Consider the following 22,522-nt stretch of genomic DNA (forward strand, 5'->3'; position numbering starts at 1 on the left):
AATAATTAGTGTAGAAATCGAGACGAGCTAGCAGTTGGAACAGTCTAGTTGGTTTCTAATGTTGATAGAGCACAAATCGGTCGGGAAAATTACTGCTCCAAATGAGCGAATATTTCCAGTTGTCGTGTAGAAGAAGGTAGCAGCTGCGATGGCAGCTCGTATCTGCTACCAAAACAGTATAGTGCTCCGGACTGATGTCCGCTATATAGCGTATTGTATTAAAGGGCTTGATCATTTAACAACGTATGCAAATGATCTTTTTAAGGAAAGTACTGTGCAGTACAGAGCGTGATCGGGCCATTTCATATACACACTCATAAATTACTTATTAAGGTAGCAGTTTTGAGGTAAAACTATGGCAAATATAGGGCTGGTTAATTATGGAATTAGAAGAGAATAAAAATCACCATGTACAGTATGTAACTGTACTAATATCAATCTCTTCAGTGTAGTGTAAAGTAAAGCAAAAGATGCATGTCGACAGTGATATGCCACACTACTGGATGCATCAAGTGCAGCTGTTGTAGTACAAGTAGAATTTGTGCTCAGCGTTGGAGATGCTATCAAATACCTGCAAACCTAACCGTAGTCCTCAATTAAATACTGTTACAGCTGTTAACTACTACGGGGTTATCCAGGAGGATGGGTAGCGATATCAAGTTAAGAGCGTGGACAACAGCCAAGAGCAAAAGAGTAGAGCATGTACATACCAAAACATGACTAACGTAGACCCTAGTAAATACGAGTCGATGCTACAATTAACCTTAAGGGATACTTTGTATATGGTTAGAAGAATGATTTTCAAACTGTGCAACTAGTGCATCATTATTCTAAATGGCATATACACGCACTAGCTTAACGTGCAAACGATTCGCTGACAGATACTACATTTAACTTTTCAATTTCGTATATAATGATTGTATCGATTTACGTACTTTGACAGGTTCATATTCTACAGAGTACTGTAGCCTACTTTAAATGCAAATTAGTCAATACACCATAAATTATAGGCTACAGTTAGTGATTGATTGTAAAGATTCATAAACGAAATGATGGAATTGCACAGTTACTAAAGTACTAGAGTTGAAACGCGATACCGTTCTTTATTTTCCAATTCAACATATACAGGTATAAAATGTGTTTTACATAATTCACATTTTAATGACAATATTTAAGCGCTCTTGATTTGCTTTCTGCGGGATTTTCTCTTTTTACCCAAGTTCTTTCCAGATTGACTACGGAGAATGGCGCTAGTACGACGGATGGCGTCCTATATTATAGTAAGGCAAAAGATTACAACTGGTGAGATGCTAATGTTATTTGACGGCACAGAACGTATAAAATTCAATGCAGTGGAAAAAGTAACTACGGTATCTAATTTTATATTATACTATGATTATAGAGAATATACATACAAGCAAACAATCAATAAATTGACAAATTATTAAAGATATTCGTTTACCTGCTCTAAGTCCACTCTGTAAGATCCGCTTCTTAAAATCTTTCTAACGCTTGATATTGAGCGGCGTCCATTGCTATCAATCGTTGTGGATGATTGCAGCCTAGCTGGCTTGTTAAAACCTTTTGATTTTCTTAATGATAGGACAACACCTTTACCATCCTTGTTGGGTGCAATGCCAACGGTTTTTTTATTCACGAGGCCGCTACATCTGTAAGTGTGCCTGTTCGTCAGGTTGTTTGATTCCTAAGATTGCATTATAAATGATTGAAGCATCAAATTAGTGTTTATGAGTGATAGGTAAGAGAACTCTTGATCAACGCTTACTATGACCCTAGAACTACATTGAGCATCGCAAATAGTCGCGCTTTGTAAGTTACCTTAGTGAATGTAGTGCCTTGGTTCTTGACGGTAAAAGCGGTATGCTTGCGAAGAACTTCCCACAATAAATCTGACGACATGTTTACTGCAAGAATTTTATGAGCTATTAGATAAGATTTATATTGTACTAAAATTAGTGGCCGCAAGTTTTCATCGAAATTGATATATATATATATATTTGTAAACTCTTTACAAAGCACACATCATAGAATAGTAAATGGAAATTATTCGTAGTAGCCACATTCAAGTAAAGAAATTATAGTTGAAGAGCATACTACACATACGCTATAGCTATCACACGCAAGGATAAAATGTGAGTGCAAAATTGTTGAATCTGTAGCATAAGTAGTAGTAGGTAGGCCATCATTAAGAATTCTTTGCGGTAATAGTTGTACAATATTAACTGTGGCATGTTTTCAGCATTCGTATTTCAAAAATGATATCAGTTCTCGTTGATTGCATTTGAATTATAACGATTGAGACTGTCCGATGCGATCAAGGGCATGATTGAAATGTATTCTACTACTAGTGAGACATCTTGGTACTATTACTAATAATTAATAGAATCAAGACTACACGCAGAATGCTTCCACAATAACAAAAAGTAATAAAACCACCATGTAGCATCCTATAACAGGCAATTACAAGCTTTAAAATTGGAGGCCAGTTTCCTAGACATAGCTTTAAGTTAATCAGTTTACGTGGTGGACTAGCATCATGCTGTCCATAGAATAAGTAACACTGTCAGGGGTAGGATACGGTAGTAGAATGCTGTTCAGGCGTAGTGCCTATAAGCTACATTAGAATATAGTAAAAGTACCAAGTGCTATCGATTACTGACGAATGTTTCTTCGAAACTGATCATGATCTTGATTTTAGAATTATCCCATCATTCTTTAATATTAATTACAAACGCTATACTATAAGAATCGATCGCAAAAGGCGTCTACTAGAGTACTCGTTGACCATTCTACCAAGTCGTATTGACAATAATATCGTCAAGGCTTTTTAAAATGAATCCTTAGTATAAATTATAACTAGTCATCTCACCCTTTTCTACATTATAGGGTAGTCTATCATATAAGGAATCATTATAAAGAGAGAATAGAAATAAAATGTCTTTTAATCTTGCGAATATTAACTTACAACGACGAACTTACCAGTTGATCAGAGTAATGGCGTAGCGACCACGAGGCCAGAAAAAAAGAAGGATGCGAAAACTGCCCAATGCGCAAGTCACCAATTTAGCAGGAGTCGATGACGCTTAGGCGAGTGTGCGTATTGAGGTCGTGCGTTGTCTGTATCTTACCTACTGTACTACGCAGATTCTTGTTATAGTACAGTAGTAGGATGCATACACATAACAGCGATACAGTAGAGTAAAATGACCAGAAAAAATTTCTGATCCTTGAATTTTCCACACACGGTATGATGCATAGTTAGCTAATGCATGACTATAGTAATAATAATAACTAACTATTTAAATAATTATTAATAACTACTGCACTTAGCTTCCACGAATATTTAATTAGTAGATTTGTAGATACAGTAGAGTAAAATGACCAGAAAAAAATTTCTGATCCTTAAATTTTCCACACACGGAATGATGCATAGTTAGCTAATGCATGACTATAGTAATAATAACTATTTAAATAGTTATTAATAACAACTACTGCACTTAGCTTCCACGAATTAATTAGTAGATCTGAAGATACAGTAGAGTAAAATGACCAGAAAAAAATTTCTGATCCTTGAATTTTCCACACACGGAATGATGTATAGTTAGCTAATGCATGACTATAGCAATAATAACTGTTTAAATAATTATTAATAATAACTACTGCACTTAGCTTCCACGAATTAATTAGTAGATCTGTAGATACAGTAGAGTAAAATGACCAGAAAAAAATTTCTGATCCTTAAATTTTCCACACACGGTATGATGCATAGTTAGCTAATGCATGACTATAGTAATAATAACTATTTAAATAATTATTAATAACAACTACTGCACTTAACAACAACTGCACTTAGCTTCCACGAATTAATTAGTAGATCTGTAGATACAGTAAAGTAAAATGACCAGAAAAAAATTTCTGATCCTTGAATTTTCCACACACGGAATGATGCATAGTTAGCTAATGCATAACTATAGTAATAATAACTATTTAAATAATTATTAATAACAACTACTACACTTAGCTTCCACGAATATTTAATTAGTAGATCTGTAGATACAGTAAAGTAAAATGACCAGAAAAAAATTTCTGATCCTTGAATTTTCCACACACGGAAGGATGCATAGTTAGCTAATGTATGACTATAATAATAATAATAACTATTTAAATAATTATTAATAACAACTACTACACTTAGCTTCCACGAATTAATTAGTAGATCTGTAGATACAGTAGAGTAAAATGACCAGAAAAAAATTTCTGATCCTTGAATTTTCCATACACGGAATGATGCATAGTTAGCTAATGTATGACTATAATAATAATAACTATTTAAATAATTATTAATGACAGCTACTGCACTTAGCTTCCACGAATTAATTAGTAGACCTGGATAGTATGATGATCAAAGTAGAGTATGCGTAAAAGTCTGCAACTCAAAAATTCCAGTTTTTATCGCTATTCCTCGAATCGATTCTCCGCCTCGAACTACCCTGTGTCTACCCGCGTCCACCTATTTTAATTAAATAAGTTCTCAATTTCGTAATTTCAGCAACTCTTGACGTACAGTATGTGGCCCCAATGGGTGCTGCTCATCATCAAGACAACGCTTGAGCAGTAAAGTGGCGTTCAGTGGCTCAACACTGCAGTAAAATCTAAGTTGAAAGTTTGCATGATATTGAAGTTAGTTAAATGACGTCGTATTATCGCAAATTGCCTATTGCACATAGGCTATAAGTATCCTAATGTAGTTAGAAGTCAGCCAGAGTTGACATTAGATGTTACTATTTCAATCGGGTAATCGCCCCCCCCTTTTAGAACTGCTATCGAAAACAGCACCTAACTAGGCTTGGAGGATGACTATGTAGAAGTATAGTTTCTCAGGAATTCCGTTGCATTTGTAATCTTAGTATGATGAGAAAAAAATCGAATTATGATTAGTATCCACTGAAGATGGACTACGATCTTGCATGCGTACACAATTACACACTATTATGAAACTCGAATAAAGTGCAGTATAGGGTTTAGTATGCGTAAAGCACTTTTTACCTCCTATTTTTAGACTAGTCGATCGAAGGGTAGTAATGCGGATATGCTCACTGACTGACTTGGTCAGTCTTCAGTTATATTTTGGTAATGGTATGCCTAGCGACTCAATAAAAGCCTAAATAAAAAGATAACACTGAGAGGGCTTAAAATCGTTATAGATGAACGATGGATTATTTAATCCTATACCATTAACTATAAGTCTGTCATTCATAGTACAGTATATAGTAAACCTATTGAGATTTATTCAGAGCATACAGGTAGAGTAGTCAACGACTTCAAAAGTTATACTGTAGTAACTTAGCAATCGAATAGACTATCGTATACAAGATTATAACGTAATTTACATAGTAACTACGGTAGTTCAGGCCACCGAGCCTAAGATGGCTACTACTGAGACTTCTCACAAAGTTAGTACTTCACAATACATACTATCGATAAAATACATTTTCCTAGCAATAAAGAATTCTACGAGTACACATTTAAAAAGTTTTTTAATTCACATGCATGGGCTTCATTTAGAGTTTAAATGTTTCATAATTTATAGCGAGATTGTTATCATAATAGCAATTCGTAATTCTATTATATAATCGATATCAAAGATATAGTTATAATTTCAATAACATATTTACAGAATCAAGATACTATACAATGTTGAGTGTTAATAAGAAAGTAAATTATAGTCATACGTGTACTTTATAAAATTTCAGGCTATTCACAAAGTTCGATAGCTTTACTTTAGATGCAAATTTGAACACAACTATCGCAGCTGTTTATAGTAATCGAAAAACATAAAATCTAAGAAACTATATAAAAGGCATAAGCTTTATAGCAGTTTGACGTTGGAAATGCGTGCGTTGCATTTATTAGCATTTAGTCAAGGTTAGTTTCATTGGCCTATTTGGAGTTAAAGTTATTCTATTTGTCGCCTCTATTTCATGAAGGCTGCTGCAGCCGATGACAAACCTAATAGAAATATTTTGATCAAAAATTAGTATTAATATAACCTAAAATGAATAATTCTTGCGTATATTATATTAATTATTTATTTTAAACAGAATGAATTACTATTTTACTTAAGGAGCTCTAATAATCTTCGATGTATTATCTGTTTCACTCCCTAGTAATTTAATTACCTTAGCTAGTAGAAGGTGCATCTCCAGCTCTGCAATACGTCGGCCAATACACATTCGAGGTCCAAAATCGAATGGAACAAACTTAAATCCAACCCTTCCGACACTTTCTAGGTGGATTCCTTTTATCCAGCGTTCAGGTTTAAATATCTCGGGTTCCGGATAAATTGACTCATTGCGAAACACCTCATACAGGCAAGCTATAACTGTCGTCTGTTTTTACAGGTTAGAGTGCAACTACAATCGTAACCAAAAATTGATTTTTTTTGTGATGCAAGACTCGCAAGTATTGCTTAATGTTCGTTAGTACCAGCCAAAGCCCACTGAATAAGGGAATGACCGAATACCTTGGTCATTTCCCAGCGTATTTATCAATTTTTTATGTTCTGTACAGTACTTAGTGGTACCAAAGGCAAACAGTAGTACTGCCTAATGTCTGTTACTCCATTGATATAAAATTAACGTATAGGATTGTAAGTACAGACTTTATACAAGATTTCAATACCTAAAAGTAAAGGTTATATGCATAGTTTATGTGTTTAGTTATCATATATGTTATGTATGATAATATAATTATTGGACTCGACTTCACTCGTATATATGATATAAGATTTGTATGGACGTTAGAACTTCATATTTTAATTATAACAGCTAAAAGCCTACAGCAATATAAAACGTCATACATATACGATCATAATTATCTCGCATTGCATACTGCACAGAAACTTCGATTGATTGCCAAAATATAAACTGTTATTACAGTTAATCTAGTTAATGAAATACTGTTTAGCATTGTCAATGCACTAACAATAGTATTATCGGCTAAATACAGCAAAATGAGATCATACAGAGCTATTTAAGTATTGATATCCCCTTTATACTCAAGGAAAGGAGTACTTTATAACTAACGTAATTGCTGTCTGGGTTATTGTCATTGTTGTGATTCGAGTGATTAAGTAGAGCAGCCCTTTAGAAATCTATTTCGTCTGCTAGTGATGACAGTACAAGCTAGTAACAGAATTTTGGTAATCATCGTTATTAAAATTAGTTTATTATTATTATTTAACATATTATGTAAGGATATCTTCTATGTGCAATTTTATATTTTGCACTTGCTTTCCTCCTTCTTAAACTAACTAGTCAAGCAAAAGGTAATGTAACACTGTAAAGTTATTTACCTGAGAATTCTGTAATTAGTATTATAGCTCAAATACATGCATGTCAAATACGATAATATTGAGATAAATCTAATATCTTAAGGATAAATTGCTGTAATTCTAAATTATCAACTAAATTGTCACAACACAATATAATAAAACATTAACGGGAATTTATTTAGAAATTTTAGTTATACCATCAATAAAAGATATTTCCTAACAATTAGTTGCATATATTTTAAAGCTCCTTTTCAATTGTATCCATTGGTAAGGTAAGGAATTATCTTATTCAACGTTAAGATAAACTGCATCTATTCAACAATGTAACTTACAGTGCCAACATTAAGTTATTAACAATTTATAATTCTATGATCAATTTCAAGGTATGGCAATCCATGAAGTATCTTAATATAAAATTAAAAAACTACACAAAACTCGAGTATTTTTAAAGAAATAAAACTTTAATGACGCCTTTTAAATTTCATACTCTTTAAATGGTCGGATAGCTTGACTTGAAATGTGGATTTAAGTTACCAAAACCACGACTTCTTGTGGCTGTCAAGTAATGTAGTGGCGAATGTAAATAAACGTTTATATTAAATGTATTAAACTAAATACAGGTTAAAATACTGAAAATACATGGCTTGCATTTATTGACGTTCAGTTAAGGTTAGCTTCATTGGCCTATCTGGAGTTAAAGTTACTCTATTGATCGCTTCTATTTCATCAAGGTTATTGCAGCCGATGACAAACCTTTTAACCATCTAATAAAATATTTCGATCAAAAATTTTATAAATTTCTTTTATTATAACTTAAAATGAAAAATTGTTGTGTATGTTATATTAATACTTACTTTAGCGAGAATGGATCATACTGTACTATGTTAATTAAAGAGCTCTAGTAATCTTCGATGTATTAACTATCTGTATCATTTCCTGCTAATTTAATTACCTTAGCCAGTAGAAGATGCATCTCTAGTTCTGCAATACGTCGTCCAATACACATTCGAGGTCCAAAACCGAATGGAAGAAACTTAAATCCAGCTCTTCCGATACTTTCTGGGTGGGTTCCTTTTATCCAACGTTCAGGTTTAAATATTTCGGGTTCCGGGTAAATTGATTCATTATGAAATGGTTCGTATATATTAGTAATAACTGGCGTCTAATAAAACAAATTCTTAGTTATTGTACGTACGAATCATGTACATCAAAGGATTATTTGTTTTATTTTGTAGGATTAAATTAAAAAGAAAGAATCAGCTTTTCTTAAATCATTTTCGAGAATTTACATTAGCAGGAACATGATAACCACTTAATACCACATCTTCTTTTACTATTCTAGACAGATTAATGAGTACCGGATACAGCCTAAAAATGAGTAGAGGAAATCTCAGTAATATATTAATATAAAACTGAGCTTTGTATAAAATTATACGTCTTGAAATTATTATTGGAAATCTATACCATTGACTAAGTACGTAATAAAAATTTTAACATAGTTCAATCCATATACAGTATACCTCATCGATTCTTTGATACAGGCTCTTAAATATGGTGCGTTATGTACGGTTACGGCATCTGGTTCTTCTCCGTCTTTTAATACTTGTGAAATCTCTTGGTAAAGCTTTTCTTGGGCTTCCGGATACTGCGATAGTAGTAACATAGTCCAACTAATAGTATTTGCCGTCTGATTTCATATAATATAACAACAGTACTTTTTATTATGTATATTATATCATAGTTGTATATAATACAATTATGAGTATGGTGAGAGAGAAACAGTTTAGATTGAAGAAAGAATATCGTTTACTTTTGAAAATATTAGTAAAATTCATTACCGTATCAGAGGCTCCTATCATTAGTTCTAATAGTGTTATATTTAATTGTACGTCCGATAAATTACTTCGACGTAATACATCGGTTAAGAAATCGACATTATCATCGTCGTTGATGTTTGTATCCATAGATTTTAATTCTTCCTTTCTTTCTTGGATAATTTGTAGACCTATTTCATACATAGTATCCCAATGGCTACAAAATTCTTTCCAGAAGCGTGTCTTTATGTACTTATAATAAGGAGGAAAGATAAGCAATGATGCACTTTTTTCCATCATATTCGTCAGAGCTTTATAGAATGCTTCACCGCGTTGGCTAGGCGGATAGTCGAGGCAACCAATTCGTTTATCGAATATTATACTTAGAACGGCTATAGTGAGATTAAGTGTTTAATTAATAAAATTTTACAGATTTGTATGAATTTTTAGCATCATTTTCTACAATTGGAAGTATACGAGTAAATTACAAATGTAACATTATACAAACATTATACAAACTAAAATAAAACGTTATAAGATAAAAACATGATGAATGACTTAGGCGAACGTGCGATTCATAGATTTCTTATTCTAATTTAGCGGAGTATTTGCACCTCGAGATTATATTCAGAATATGAACTGGCTATAATTCATTTATCTACATCGCGAATAGCTCAATAAATAGCAATAACTCAATTATAGAATAATGCCGGATTGTAATACCGAGCTATGTTAACTTACTTTCTAACGACCATCTAAACGTTTGGCTTTCAAAACCGAGAATCTCATTATCGACGCCGTGTTTACCTCTTATATGCAGTAAATAATTAATGAAATCATCGATAACTTGATTCATAGTTTTAGCGTAGCTTTGGACATCCTTCAATTTGAGCAATCTCTTATCGACGGCGCTACGAGTTTCTTTCCATTCCTCGTCATTCCTACATTCGTAAATTGAAGGAATTTAAATTATAAATTAATGTTATGAAATCTGATGTAGTATCGGTAGAAAGTTCAGTTATGCTGAGTATGATTATGCTTTATAGGTTATTATTAGATTGAAGGTATCGATATATGTGTTACTGCCATTACTGATTGTAGGTAATACTACCTCCGAAGTTAGTATACCGCTTTCGAGTTACCATCTATATCATATATAGTACAAATAGAGTTTTAGCGAGCTCGGTGGACACATAAATATAACTTTGAAAAGCATATCGCAGTAGTAGTTATTATTAACAATATGATAGCATTACTAGCTCCATGGATTATCCAAATTTTCATTAATTGATGAGACTATAGCTTAGCACTTGAATTTACTTTGTTGTTGTCGTTATAATTATACGAGTACATTGTCAACAGAAGGAGCTCAACGTAGTTTAATATCTAAATGTCTTATTTCATTTTATTTCCTAATCGAATTCTCGAAAAGATTGCAGGGTGTGATACTTTAAAATACAATATGAGCACTATTCAGTGTAAAATTAATTTACGCATTGCCGGTTGTGTCTCTAGTGAGGTTTAGAAATTGCACTTTAGTAGACTATTAGTATTCTTCTTCTTCTTATTGCACTACGTTTATACCCGGAGTTCAAACTATCTGGGTCTACTCGTTTATTTAACGAACACATTGCATCCAGAATAAAGTTTGAGGTGATGATTGATTACTTAGAGATGATAGCAGTAAAGAAGTCCTCAAATGGATACAGTGATGCAGTGAAACTCCAAGGCAGTAGATGAGGGAGATTACTTACGCTAATAGTACACCCAATGGTAATTTCCTTTCTTCTCTGTAATATGACCAAGGACCAATATCGAACCTTCTAGGATATTTTCCCTCGGCTCGATAAGCACGTTCAATATCTTTAGGATCGGATACCAGAACGAATTCAGTTCCACCAAAATTACTTTTCACGATGGGCCCGCTAGCTTGAAACATATCTCTTATAGCAAGATGCGCTTTCTGTGTCATGTACTTAAAATTGCGTATCGCGAATATTATATTTCGCAGTGATGTAGTATCTGATCCCGGTATTTGATCGAATGGCTTAATTCCATCGTTGGATGTTGGAGAGGCGTGAACTTTAGGATCAACTTGGTGTAGGTTTAACGACATATGCAAATAACAGGGCAAGATTCTTCCATGGAAACGATGCTGTCTATAGATCTGCCTTGACAGAATATCAACGCCTCTATCCAACGACAACCGTAGCATTTTCTATAGTTTTTTTCCCCTTTTGGGCTAATTAGTAGTCGACTAGAAAGATTATTTATTTATACAGAGGTTGTAATGTAAAAGTTGCCAAGTGTAGCTGATATGAAACCTTTATAAGTGTTCACTAACGTTTACTAACTGTAAATATACCTTGTACAGAGATGGGCAATATCTCGTCGTATAACTAATTATCGACTGTTTTATAGTACAGTATGTAGTGTAAACAGTAGTGAGGATAGATCGTGAAGAGAATAACCCCTTGGAATGACTATAGACAGCAGAAATTGATGGACTTTAAATGGATAACAAATGTCTAGAATACATTAGTATATGACTGTATACTAAAGAAGAGCTTGCCACTGTATCCGTACAGCAAGCAGTATAGTGTATGGTTCAATGCTGTACGGATATGATTTTGTACGGTATAATAGCTAACATTACAATGCTTGGATTAAATGATTAGCAAGATGGCTACTCGTTCTCTAGTCTCCCGAACGGTTTTATTAATGTTTTAAACATTGCTAATTTTTGAGTAATCTAAGATAGTTCACTGCAGCTTGATATCAGTCAGCCTAAAATCAATAGGGTTCTTAAGTAAGACAGTAGTATGTTTCAAGATTGCTTTTACTACTTATCGTCGTTGGCCGATTAATTATCTCCTTACGTAGGTGAAAGTTTTCTGTTTTTGTATCGAAAGCCTTTAAAGACTTCAATATTCAGTTAAAATCTCTCCATGAATATGTTCGATATTCGTGAATAGCGACGGTAAATTCTTCCTTTTATAGACCAGTAATCGGGTATAATAAACCTACAATTGTTAATGTATTACTTGCAGATCAAAATTAATTACACCTCATTGAAAAAATTTCGAAGATTGATGGCTCTTGTCGATTTTAAGTATGTTTATGATCATGGTAGACTTCAATGTCTTTCCTTATCCAAGGATAAATAGCATGCTAAAATATCAGGCACATACAATAACTTAATAGTTCGTTGGCAAAGCTAACTTTATTTAATTCATAGAATAACGGAAAAGTGTGTATTGAAATATTAAGCGCATGCGATAATTGAGCAGTTTATGAACAAGGCCAACTTTGTCAAATTCTTATAGTGAAGTAAAATTGTATTTAAAACATGAAGCATGTGCAATAAATAAACAGTTTACTAATAAGGTTAACGTTACTAAATAGAACTTGTATTTGAAGATAGGGAGTATATGCAGTTCATTAACGATTTACTAACCGGAGTGAGATATCAAATTCTTAGTAAGGTTAAGATTGCAAAAATGTGCAATATCTTCTGCTTATATTAGTAGAAATTATATGTCAAAGGATTAAGCGCACGCATTACATTAACGATTTACATGTTAACCAGGATTAACTTTATCAAATTTTAAGAAGGTTATAAGTTTAAAAATGCTGTATAATATCTCCTAAGCGTATTAATGAAAAATTGTGTATTAAAATATTAAGCAAATGTAATAGATTAGTAGGTTTATTAGCAAGATTAACTTTAGCGGATATTTAGTATGGTAAGGATTTTAAATGCAATGCCACTTGTGAATAGAAAATGTATATTAATATACTAAATATGCAATACATTACAATGTCTCTCCTACTTAATGAAAAACTGTATATAAAAGATCAACATATGGGATAAATTAATATTACCTAAAATTACCGAGATATTACCATACACAAAAATAGATTATTTATTTATCAGTAAAACAATAATATGTATACCTTGAAAGACAAATACAATCTATTTAATTAAATTATGATCTAAACAGTAAAGGATATTATTGACTTTCTCTGCAGTAAGCGCTACAATACCTGCTTTCGAGAGTCTTCCAAGTAGTGCATATACATTGATAATCTTGATATTGTTTCAATTATTGTAGCTGGCGCCTAACAATATTGTTATTATTGTAAATAAATAACTGCATTTACACATACATTTAAATAGTTTTACGTACTATTCTTTCATAAATCGATAGCAGCCTATGCCTATATACTGTACGCTGATATGAAAATACGAGACAGCCAAACCCTTTCAGCAGACACATGCATTACATTGAATAGATGGAAGAAAAATAGATTTCCATTTATCTAAATATAAAATTTCTTTATTCAATATCAGGAATTTTACTTTCGGTCATGCATACAAATTAAATATCTCTAGAATTGGTATCTATACACGCATGGATAAGAGCATTCTTCTTTGAATGTTGGAATATTGCTAAGTATTGTGATGCACGAGCATATACAATAGTTTAATTGATTTCTTAATTAATTATTGGGAACAGTTGCGACTTGGAGAGAATGTGGGCTGATTTCTTTTGAACTGTAGCTTATTAGTAAGCGCTTAAATAGTGGTAATTGAAAGGAAATTGTTACAGTTATTTTAGATCATATAGATTACCATAACGTAGATTAGACATCTATTTCACAGTAGTAAGAATGTAGTAATAAATGTTCTTTCCATTAGAATTATATTTTTAAGTCTACAGAGTAAATGGATTTTATTCCTCTTTTGCAGTATTTCTCAGTTATACAGAATCGATACCATATTTAACAGTTTCTATCTCAAACTTAATCTTTCACCATAGTTTGTAAATTGAAGTCTTAATTAGGTTATGTGGTAACATGGTTAAATCACTGCGACGATCTATTTCAATCATTGTATCGGTAATTATTGCATTTACTTTTGAGCAAAATGCTGATGCCCTCCAGATTTTTAACCAAGCCGTTAATAATTATTGCACAGAAAGTAACTCCGCAACAGACTGTCCTAGTAATATACCAGTTCAAGTCGGTTCAATTCGTTCAGATAAATCGATTCTCAATATAGACTATTTTGATCTCAATTTATGTCTTGTACAATCATCCTATTTACCAGTTAAAAGCGTCGGTCAGGGATTACTAGCGCACTTTTATCATCGGCCATCATTTAATATCTCATTTGGATTGAATCAAAGAAATGTTCAAATATGTAATGTAACGTACAATCACAATAACTCAATCAGCAAGAAAAAATTTGATAAATTATTATATGCCATCCGGAATAACTATATGTTATACTGGTCAATCGATGATATGCCGCTTCGTTGGTGCTATCCTGTTATAGCTGGAAATAAGAGATTTTGTACCGATGGTTTTCCTATTGGATGTCATATCGATAAGCGAGGAAAAATGACCACGGGTTGCTATTTACTTGATTTACCTTCATTAAATGATGTATATGTTATTTTTAATCATTTAGATATAGAGATATCATATACAACTAATTATATGTCCGAACGTTCAATGTTAATTGCAGCTGTGGTCCGACCACGTAGTCAAACTAATAATATTAGAAAAACAAATACCGTTATTTCTCCAATTCTATCAAGAGATAGTAGCAAGAGAAATTCAATCGTGAGTTGGTCGTATACTTATTCAATTAGCTATAAGCGCATAATATCAAATAGGATAACGCGACGAGATTTTTTCGCCAGCTACAGCCCGTATTCTTTTAGGCAGTGTAGTAGCCTATTTAATATCTTATTAATTGTTACATTTCTGACACTTATGATTGTTAGAATATTTTACTATTCTTTTGGTAGAAGCGATGCAATGATTTCATCAGTAAGAAGCAATCAAATTATGCTAAAGCATGGATGGAGAGCAATTCGTGGCGATGTATTTAGATCTCCAAAATATTCCTTGTTATTATCTGTTTTAACTGGTTCAGGTATACAGTGTTTGCTGGCAACTTTTTATACGCTAGCACTAGCATGGATTGGCTTTATAAGTTTTAGTAATCCTTCAGAATTGCTATCGTCGGCTATTTTATCATATGTTTCATCTGCAAGTACTGCTGGCTATATATCCGCAGTTACTTATAAGACTATTGATGGCAAAGATTATATTCTTAGTTTTATTATGACACCAACGTTAATACCTGGCATTTTCCTTGCTATTCTCTACATACTGAACTCTATATCACTTAGTATGGTTACTCTATCAACCCCACCACAAACATTTATATTATTGCTAATAATGTGGCTATTGGTATTATGTCCGCTATCTTGTATTGGATCCTACTTCGGTTTTAAACGAGAAGCATTACAGTTACCTGTCAAGCCAAGTAAAACGCCACGACAAATCCCTGAGTATAAGTTCTATAAATATCCTCTACTTGGTGTTGCTATAGCTGGTGCTTTAATTTTTTCTGTAGTTGTAGTACCGATATCTGTCTTTCTAGATTGCCTTCAAACACATAATATTAACGAATCTTACGGCTATTCTATTCTCTATTTTATTCTAACAATATTGTTATGCATTCAGATATCAGTTTATTTATGTCATTTATATTTATGTGCTGAAAATTATCACTGGTGGTGGAGGGCATTTCTAGCTGGTGGATCAGTCGCTATATTTGTTTTATTATATAGTTGTTATTTTTATCTTACTAGAATATCGTATAGTTCTAATGCCTATAGTATGACATATTTCATAGTCTACTTTGGCTATTGTACCGTCTTAGCAATCTATTTTAGCCTAATGACAGGTAGTATTACTTTCATTGCTGCCTTTATATATGCCAAGTTTGTTTATCAATACGCCAATATGGATATCATTCAAGTCTGACTTTACAGCATATCTTATACGTATGTAATATACGTGTACTGTTAGCTGTGTGCAATGAGAGTTTAATTGCAGGGTTCGCTTAAATGGTATTGTGTGAAAAACTGATTCATACAGGGTATAGAGCTATTCAAAGTATTAGTTCCAATTATTTGGTTGTTTTATCAACAATATTTCCACTAGAGATAGTTTTACGTACTGTATCTTATGTGGTAGTATTTGCAATGATTAATATGCTATGTTAAATGTTACTAACGTCAAGTATATAATTTGAAGTATTTTGTAAGTGAGTATAATTATTGATTGAATTATTGATAAACTTAAGATTAATCTATGCACATACACGTATCATCAACTGATTTTTAGATATCTAGAAGAGGCGTAGCCATTGTTGACATGATTTATAAATTTGTTGGGATACGGCGTAGTCCAGTCAAATAAAATACTGTACTACAGAGGTGGTTCTTAACTGATTGCTTGTAGAATCTGCTATAATTGGATAACGGTATGTTTTAAAATTTTAAATCGTGAAATGCTAACTAGTGCTTTATGAATAAAATTCTTTCCAACGAATGTCTTATTAAATCTTTTACAAGTTACTTGATCGAAAATCGAAATTTAATTGATGTACAGTATTATCATAATGCATACATAAAGTAGTGACATTACCCATTATTGTGGTTGAATGATTTTAATTACTGTACGTATAAATAGTATGGATGCAATCATTGCCCTAATGCAGTATGAACTTAAATTATCTCTCCTAAGTAGTTTACTTTATTATTATTTTATACACTTTCAGCGGTAGTATGTTTCAGTTAGGGGCTTTCCTGATATGGGTTCGTTTCAAACGACGTAATTTTCAGGTAGACAGAAGTGATGGCTAAGCCCTTCATACTGTCGCAACTATACTTATAATATGATATACGGGCTAATTTAAATGTCAGTTCCATTTTGAGCTATTCGAACTTCGATTGGTAGCGTTATTAAGGCCTTTATAACCCTTTTATATGAGTATATCTCCCGGAGTGTCTACTTAGGGATCATTATACTCTGCGTCAAAAAGAAGCAAAAATTTGAAAACTAAAACTTTCAATATATTTAAATTTTTGATAATAAGAAAGCTTGTAGTATAAATCAAAAATGTAGTTTGTATATAAACGAAAGGAGAACAAAGTTACTTAATCTATATCCAGTATTATAATCAATAGTTGAATGTACGTAAATATGCATCATCGATGACTACATATTTGATTAAATGTATATAAATGTAAAATTTTTGTATTTTTAGCTAAGTACATCAGGTATATTTACGCTTTATGAACGATATTTATACATGAAACATTTGCAAAATGCTATCTATTACTTGTACATATGTAACTTGTTAACCGCAGCGATAAATAACATGATAAATAGATAACCGTATTAGTTTTATATTTATTACTAAAAGGTACTGTATAGGCATATAAGAATCAAATATTTAAAACAAACACGGTTTGAGGTGATGTATCGGTAATATAAAATTGTCATAAATGTATCGATCTACACTTGCAACGTTACTAAGCTTGAGCTGATATACGTGATTATCGACCGAGATATTTTTATTTGGTTATACATAGGACGAATAACATTGATATCACGTCTAACATACATGCTAATTGTGAGTACAAGCATATGCCGTCTTTCAGTAAAATAAACGTGCAGGATGACAGCAAATATTTATAGAATGAAAGTATATAATCCAGTTGAGTTATCTGGTTATATGATAACATATTCACAAGGTAGAGTTGTTACACTTATTGCAAGCAAGGATAATAGTCTATTGTATATGGAGTAAAAAGGATCTTGAGAATTAGTCTTCAATCCTATCGCAACGCAAAATGTACCTTTTATGGAATAAAAAGATTGATAGAGATTTTAGCCAAGTAGAATTCTTAATAACAATAATCATGATTAGCTTACCCTTTGCTCTTAATTATACCGCGATGCTTAATGAGAGCAGTATATCTTGCAACCCAAATAGGTTGCCAATTGTCATTCTCGGAAGAAAAATAGTTGTTTAAAGTTGTTTTTACGTAATCGGCATCTAGAATATCTATAAATCAGATTAGCGTTATACATAAAGATTGCACAAATAAATAATATCGGTGCAGTATGTCGATGCATGACGCACCTCTAAGATCGGCATGAGTTAAAAGACGCACATTGTTTTCTTTTGCATATAATACTAATTCCTGTAAAATAATTATGTAATAAGTAGTACGGAAGAAAAGTATGTTACATTAATAAGCTAATCCTTTAATTTACCGGTGGTATTACGCAGCAGGTTGAGAGATTAACTGAATTTGTAGCTGGCTTAATCTAAAAAAATTAACAAAAATGAAAAGATGTAGGCACTACAATCGCAGATATTAACATATGTTCGTACAAATGGCGGTACTGCATATTTAGTTTTAGATATGATACAGTTAGGTTAATAAAATTTTGGCATATAGTGATCGTCAGATAGCATCATTCACTGTACCTTGGACCAATCATGCAACTGTGATAGTTGATTCAAATCGAAATCACATATCCCAATCTCTTGAATATGTCCATTATCGACAAATTGTTCCATCATCTATATACGTATTACATATAATTATTATAGATCCATATATCAAGACAATATGATAACAGGCATTCTTTTAGCGTAAAGTTCTGTTATTGTCTCTGATATGTAAATCATTATTTTACCTGCCATATATCTTGAACGTCACTGCTGAAATCTGTAACGGATGGTGGCAGAGATAATGTCGCGTTATCCACCTTGGTAATACCAAGTTCCTGGATTACTACCGATATATGAGAGAGCGGGTTAGAGAAAGATCAAATGTTGTAATGGTAATGGTAATTTCACTCGATATTTAGGGGATGAGTAACATAAGTTTGAGTCATGCGATAATTTACAATTTAATCATCGCATTTATATAGTATTTACTGAAGAATTGATAAAATCATTTAGCGGCTAGTTGAATTGTTTGTATTTATTCAGAAAGGGAATGAAATGAAGTACACCAACTAGAGAAGTATTAAAATTGTGACTTCACCTTGTTCGAGGGCGTCTTTTACATCAAAAGATTTTCCACTTAAAGCAAATATTTTAGCTAAACAAGAGAGGATAAGAATTTGAGCTATTTTGTTTAATGAAGTTTGTTGTAATAACAAGGGTATCATAGAATTAAGATATTTATTAATATTTGTACATTTATATTAACATTAAAAGTAGTAAGTAAGCCTTACCGGAAATCTCGAAGTCATTGAGACTATCGCTACTAATTTTAGATGGAAATTGTTCATGCCGGCAAGTCAGAATCTCTTGATCCTAAATATCAGGCAATATGTTGAGACATTTGCATAAACTAGCAATGATATGATCTTCAGTTACAGTCATCAACTGATGACGTAATATGCAGAGAGATAATTTGCCTGCAAGCTATACATTACCATACAACATGTTTTCTCTAGGTGTTATCGACTACTATGTTAATAGATAGAGTAAGTACAGTAGTAATCTTTTCGTTTATCACAAAATAATTTCATTGCTTTATCTCGTACTTTATGTACAGATTGCTATTACGATAGGCTTTAAAGCATGTTTTTAAGTTTCTCTTTATTTCGCTCATTCTACGTGAACGCTGCAACAGAAAGGGTGATCTGTATTTGTCTTGTATTGTATGATATAATGCACTACTATTTACTAGCACATTGAGATCAATTTTTTGATACAGTATGTTCAATATCCAGTAGTGAGATGATATTTGATTAGTATAAATAAGTCTATGTTCGAAAACATAGATATACCTTTAAAGATTGGATATCGACCGATTCCTTCCAAGCAGTTAGAGTACCATCGACGCATTTCTGAAGCTGTAAACCACAGAAGAAAGAAATTATTCAATTTTGAATAGACCTATTTCATGATTGAAAGAATTAATACAATTATTTTCAATCCATCGCTGCCACCGGTTTATAATACTGTCAACACTAAACAGTGATGGCAGTTTATTGGATTGGAAGCTCGATCGATATAACAAGTATTGGATAAGGTGATTGTTGCATATTGACAGATTTGAAGCAATGGCTGAATTAGATTAACCTCGCTTTTGGAAGACTGACTAAATTTTCCTTTTAGTCTGTTCCATTCGGTTAAATTTCCAGTGTTGATGTATAATTTTTGCGTTGCTTGACTGACCATAGCTCAATTTAGGTGGAATCGCCTACAGAAGAGATCGAAGCGATTGAAGATTATTTTGATTGCCGATAATAGTCATTGAAGATCGTATTTTACATCAACGTATAAAGAGCATGGATATTATCCATTAACGGAATGGATGATTGATATCGATGACTATGTTACCGCCATAGAAAATGTGAAATTGATACATTCATTTATGAATTCATTGAATACTCGTATGACAACAAAATCAATTAGGACATTAATCCATCGTTGCAAGCTCGAGTTGCCCAAGTATCGTGCTCGTATTATCAAACAAAATCACGAAGTAAAGTCAGCAGCAGTTCTCGCTGGTTTAAAGATGAGCAAAAGTTTGCAACAAACCAAGTTATTCACACGGTGAATTACTGTCTAAGAATGACGATTGCATGTATATTTATATATGGATAGAAATGGAGATTGAGCTCACCTTGGCGTAGGGTTTGGCAAGTTGGAACTTCTTCAGAATAGACTAACCGGTAAGCCTTTTGCTTCGACACTTTATACTGACCATCTCTAGACCACACTCCCGTCCTGCGCTGAGACTGCGTACTGTACAGTGTACAGTACCTAGATTCGGCTGCAAAATTGTATCGTCATGCTGGCGGCAAGGCTATACGATTGTAACAAAGATCGGCTGAAGGAGAAGAAAAGTGCTGCGTGTGCTACAGTACCAAGAGTTGCAGCAGCACTGTACACTGTAAGAAGGAATCATCCTACTGTAACATTACGAGTCGGTAGAGACATCATGGACTGCCAAGAAACTTCCTTTTTTTTAGTCCCTAGGGACCACTAAAGAGAGAAAATTACTAATTCATTCATTATTGCAGTGTATGTATATGTATATAGATTAGCAGTCGGTAGAGGCATCATGGACTACCAAGAAACTTTCTTTTTTTAGTCCCTAGGGACCACTCTAAAGAGAGAAAATTACTAATTCATTCATTATTGCAGTGTGTATGTATATGTATACAGATTAGCAGTCGGTAGAAGCATTATGGACTGCCAAGAAACTTTCTTTTTTTTAGTCCCTAGGGACCACTCTTTAAAGAGAGAAAATTACTTATTCATTCATTATTGCTGTGTATGTATATGTATATAGATTAGCAGTCGGTAGAGACATCATGAACTACCAAGAAACTTTCTTTTTTAGTCCCTAGGGACCACTAAAGAGAGAAAATTACTAATTCATTCATTATTGCAGTGTATGTGTATGTATACAGATTAGGAGACGCTAGAGACATTATGAACTACCAAGAAACTTTCTTTTTTTAGTCCCTAGGGACCACTAAAGAGAGAAAATTACTAATTCATTCATTATTGCAGTGTATGTATATGTATTACAGATTAGGAGTCGGTAGAGGCATTATGGACTACCAAGAAACTTTCTTTTTTTAGTCCCTAGGGACCACTAAAGAGAGAAAATTACTAATTCATTCATTATTGCAGTGTATATACTGTATATGTATATAGATTAGGAGTCGGTAGAGACATCATGAACTACCAAGAAACTTTCTTTTTTAGTCCCTAGGGACCACTAAAGAGAGAAAATTACTAATTCATCCATTATTGCAGTGTACTGTATGTATATACATTGTAAATTGAATAGAATTCCTCCACGTCCATTTCACGTGAAATTCTCTATAGTCAATCATAATGAGAGGAGGAAAGAAAAGAAAAAGGCGATGTAATGAAGGGGGATCCTAGCTAAGACATACAGTATGTAAAAAGTTTTTAAAAATTCAAAAACCATAATAACCCCTATGGTAACTCCAACCATCCACTGTCGCCATAAGACATTGAGACCCTGGAGAATAAACAGTGACCGTAATCATAGTACAGTACAGTATGTAAAAACATTTCTAAATTCTAAAAGCATAATAACTCCCATAGTAATTCTAACCATCAACTGTCGCCATTAGACATGGAGACCCTAGGGTGTAAAACAGTGACAGTAATCATAGTCCAGTGCAGTATTGTAGTGATTTCAGCTAATTACAGTAGTTTAGAGCTAATAACCCGTACACTACAAGTATGTAAAAACATTTTTAAAATTCCAAAACCATAATAACTCCTATAGTAACTCTAACCATCAACTGTCGCCATTAGACATTGAGATCCTAGAGAACAAACCAGTGACAGTAGTCCTTCTGTACAGTATGTAAACCAATTTTCAAAATTCGAAAGCCATAACAACCCTTATAGTAACTCTAATTATGAACTGTCGTCATTAGATATTTAGACGCTAGAGAATAA

At 32.9% G+C, this 22,522-nt stretch overlaps 4 protein-coding genes across 4 annotated transcripts; 1 reads left to right on the forward strand and 3 right to left on the reverse strand.

Moving 5' to 3' along the window:
• Nucleotides 1-1,080: 1,080 nt before the first annotated feature.
• TRIADDRAFT_63092 (expressed hypothetical protein) lies at nt 1,081-3,050 on the reverse strand. Its single transcript, XM_002109931.1, has 4 exons — nt 3,001-3,050; nt 1,840-1,925; nt 1,463-1,705; nt 1,081-1,270 (listed from the first exon to the last, which is right to left on the reverse strand). Exons 2-4 carry the CDS (start codon nt 1,918-1,920, stop codon nt 1,172-1,174), a joined length of 423 nt encoding a protein of 140 aa, XP_002109967.1. The 5' UTR covers nt 1,921-1,925; nt 3,001-3,050; the 3' UTR covers nt 1,081-1,171.
• A 2,950-nt stretch (nt 3,051-6,000) lies between these two features.
• Nucleotides 6,001-11,284, reverse strand: TRIADDRAFT_53411 (uncharacterized protein; the record flags this gene model as incomplete). The annotated part of the gene is made up of 8 exons (XM_002109932.1): nt 6,001-6,030; nt 6,201-6,410; nt 8,307-8,516; nt 8,644-8,722; nt 8,875-8,999; nt 9,193-9,560; nt 9,910-10,109; nt 10,923-11,284. The coding sequence occupies 8 exons, from the start codon at nt 11,282-11,284 to the stop codon at nt 6,001-6,003; spliced, it is 1,584 nt and encodes a 527-aa protein (XP_002109968.1).
• A 2,744-nt stretch (nt 11,285-14,028) lies between these two features.
• Nucleotides 14,029-16,014, forward strand: TRIADDRAFT_21242 (uncharacterized protein; the record flags this gene model as incomplete). The annotated part of the gene is made up of 1 exon (XM_002109372.1): nt 14,029-16,014. One exon carries the CDS (start codon nt 14,029-14,031, stop codon nt 16,012-16,014), a length of 1,986 nt encoding a protein of 661 aa, XP_002109408.1.
• A 1,832-nt stretch (nt 16,015-17,846) lies between these two features.
• On the reverse strand, nt 17,847-20,248 carry TRIADDRAFT_63651 (uncharacterized protein; the record flags this gene model as incomplete). Its single annotated transcript, XM_002109933.1, has 10 exons — nt 17,847-17,897; nt 17,974-18,106; nt 18,185-18,245; nt 18,319-18,372; nt 18,536-18,631; nt 18,748-18,845; nt 19,101-19,157; nt 19,294-19,375; nt 19,855-19,920; nt 20,150-20,248. 10 exons carry the CDS (start codon nt 20,246-20,248, stop codon nt 17,864-17,866), a joined length of 780 nt encoding a protein of 259 aa, XP_002109969.1. The 3' UTR covers nt 17,847-17,863.
• Nucleotides 20,249-22,522: the final 2,274 nt, after the last annotated feature.

This window comes from Trichoplax adhaerens, genomic scaffold (genome assembly GCF_000150275.1).
Source record: "Trichoplax adhaerens TRIADscaffold_2 genomic scaffold, whole genome shotgun sequence".
In the NCBI taxonomy this organism is placed as follows: domain Eukaryota; kingdom Metazoa; phylum Placozoa; class Uniplacotomia; order Trichoplacea; family Trichoplacidae; genus Trichoplax; species Trichoplax adhaerens.

Bases quoted from the DNA above. Each gene is read 5' to 3' on its own strand.
- TRIADDRAFT_63092 (XM_002109931.1), bottom strand. From the start codon at position 1,920: ATGTCGTCAGATTTATTGTGGGAAGTTCTTCGCAAGCATACCGCTTTT. The intron at 1,706-1,839 runs GTAACTTACAAA...ATGCAATCTTAG, and splicing joins AAGGCACTACATTCACTAAG to GAATCAAACAACCTGACGAA. The intron at 1,271-1,462 runs GTAAACGAATAT...ACTATAATATAG, and splicing joins ACAGAGTGGACTTAGAGCAG to GACGCCATCCGTCGTACTAG.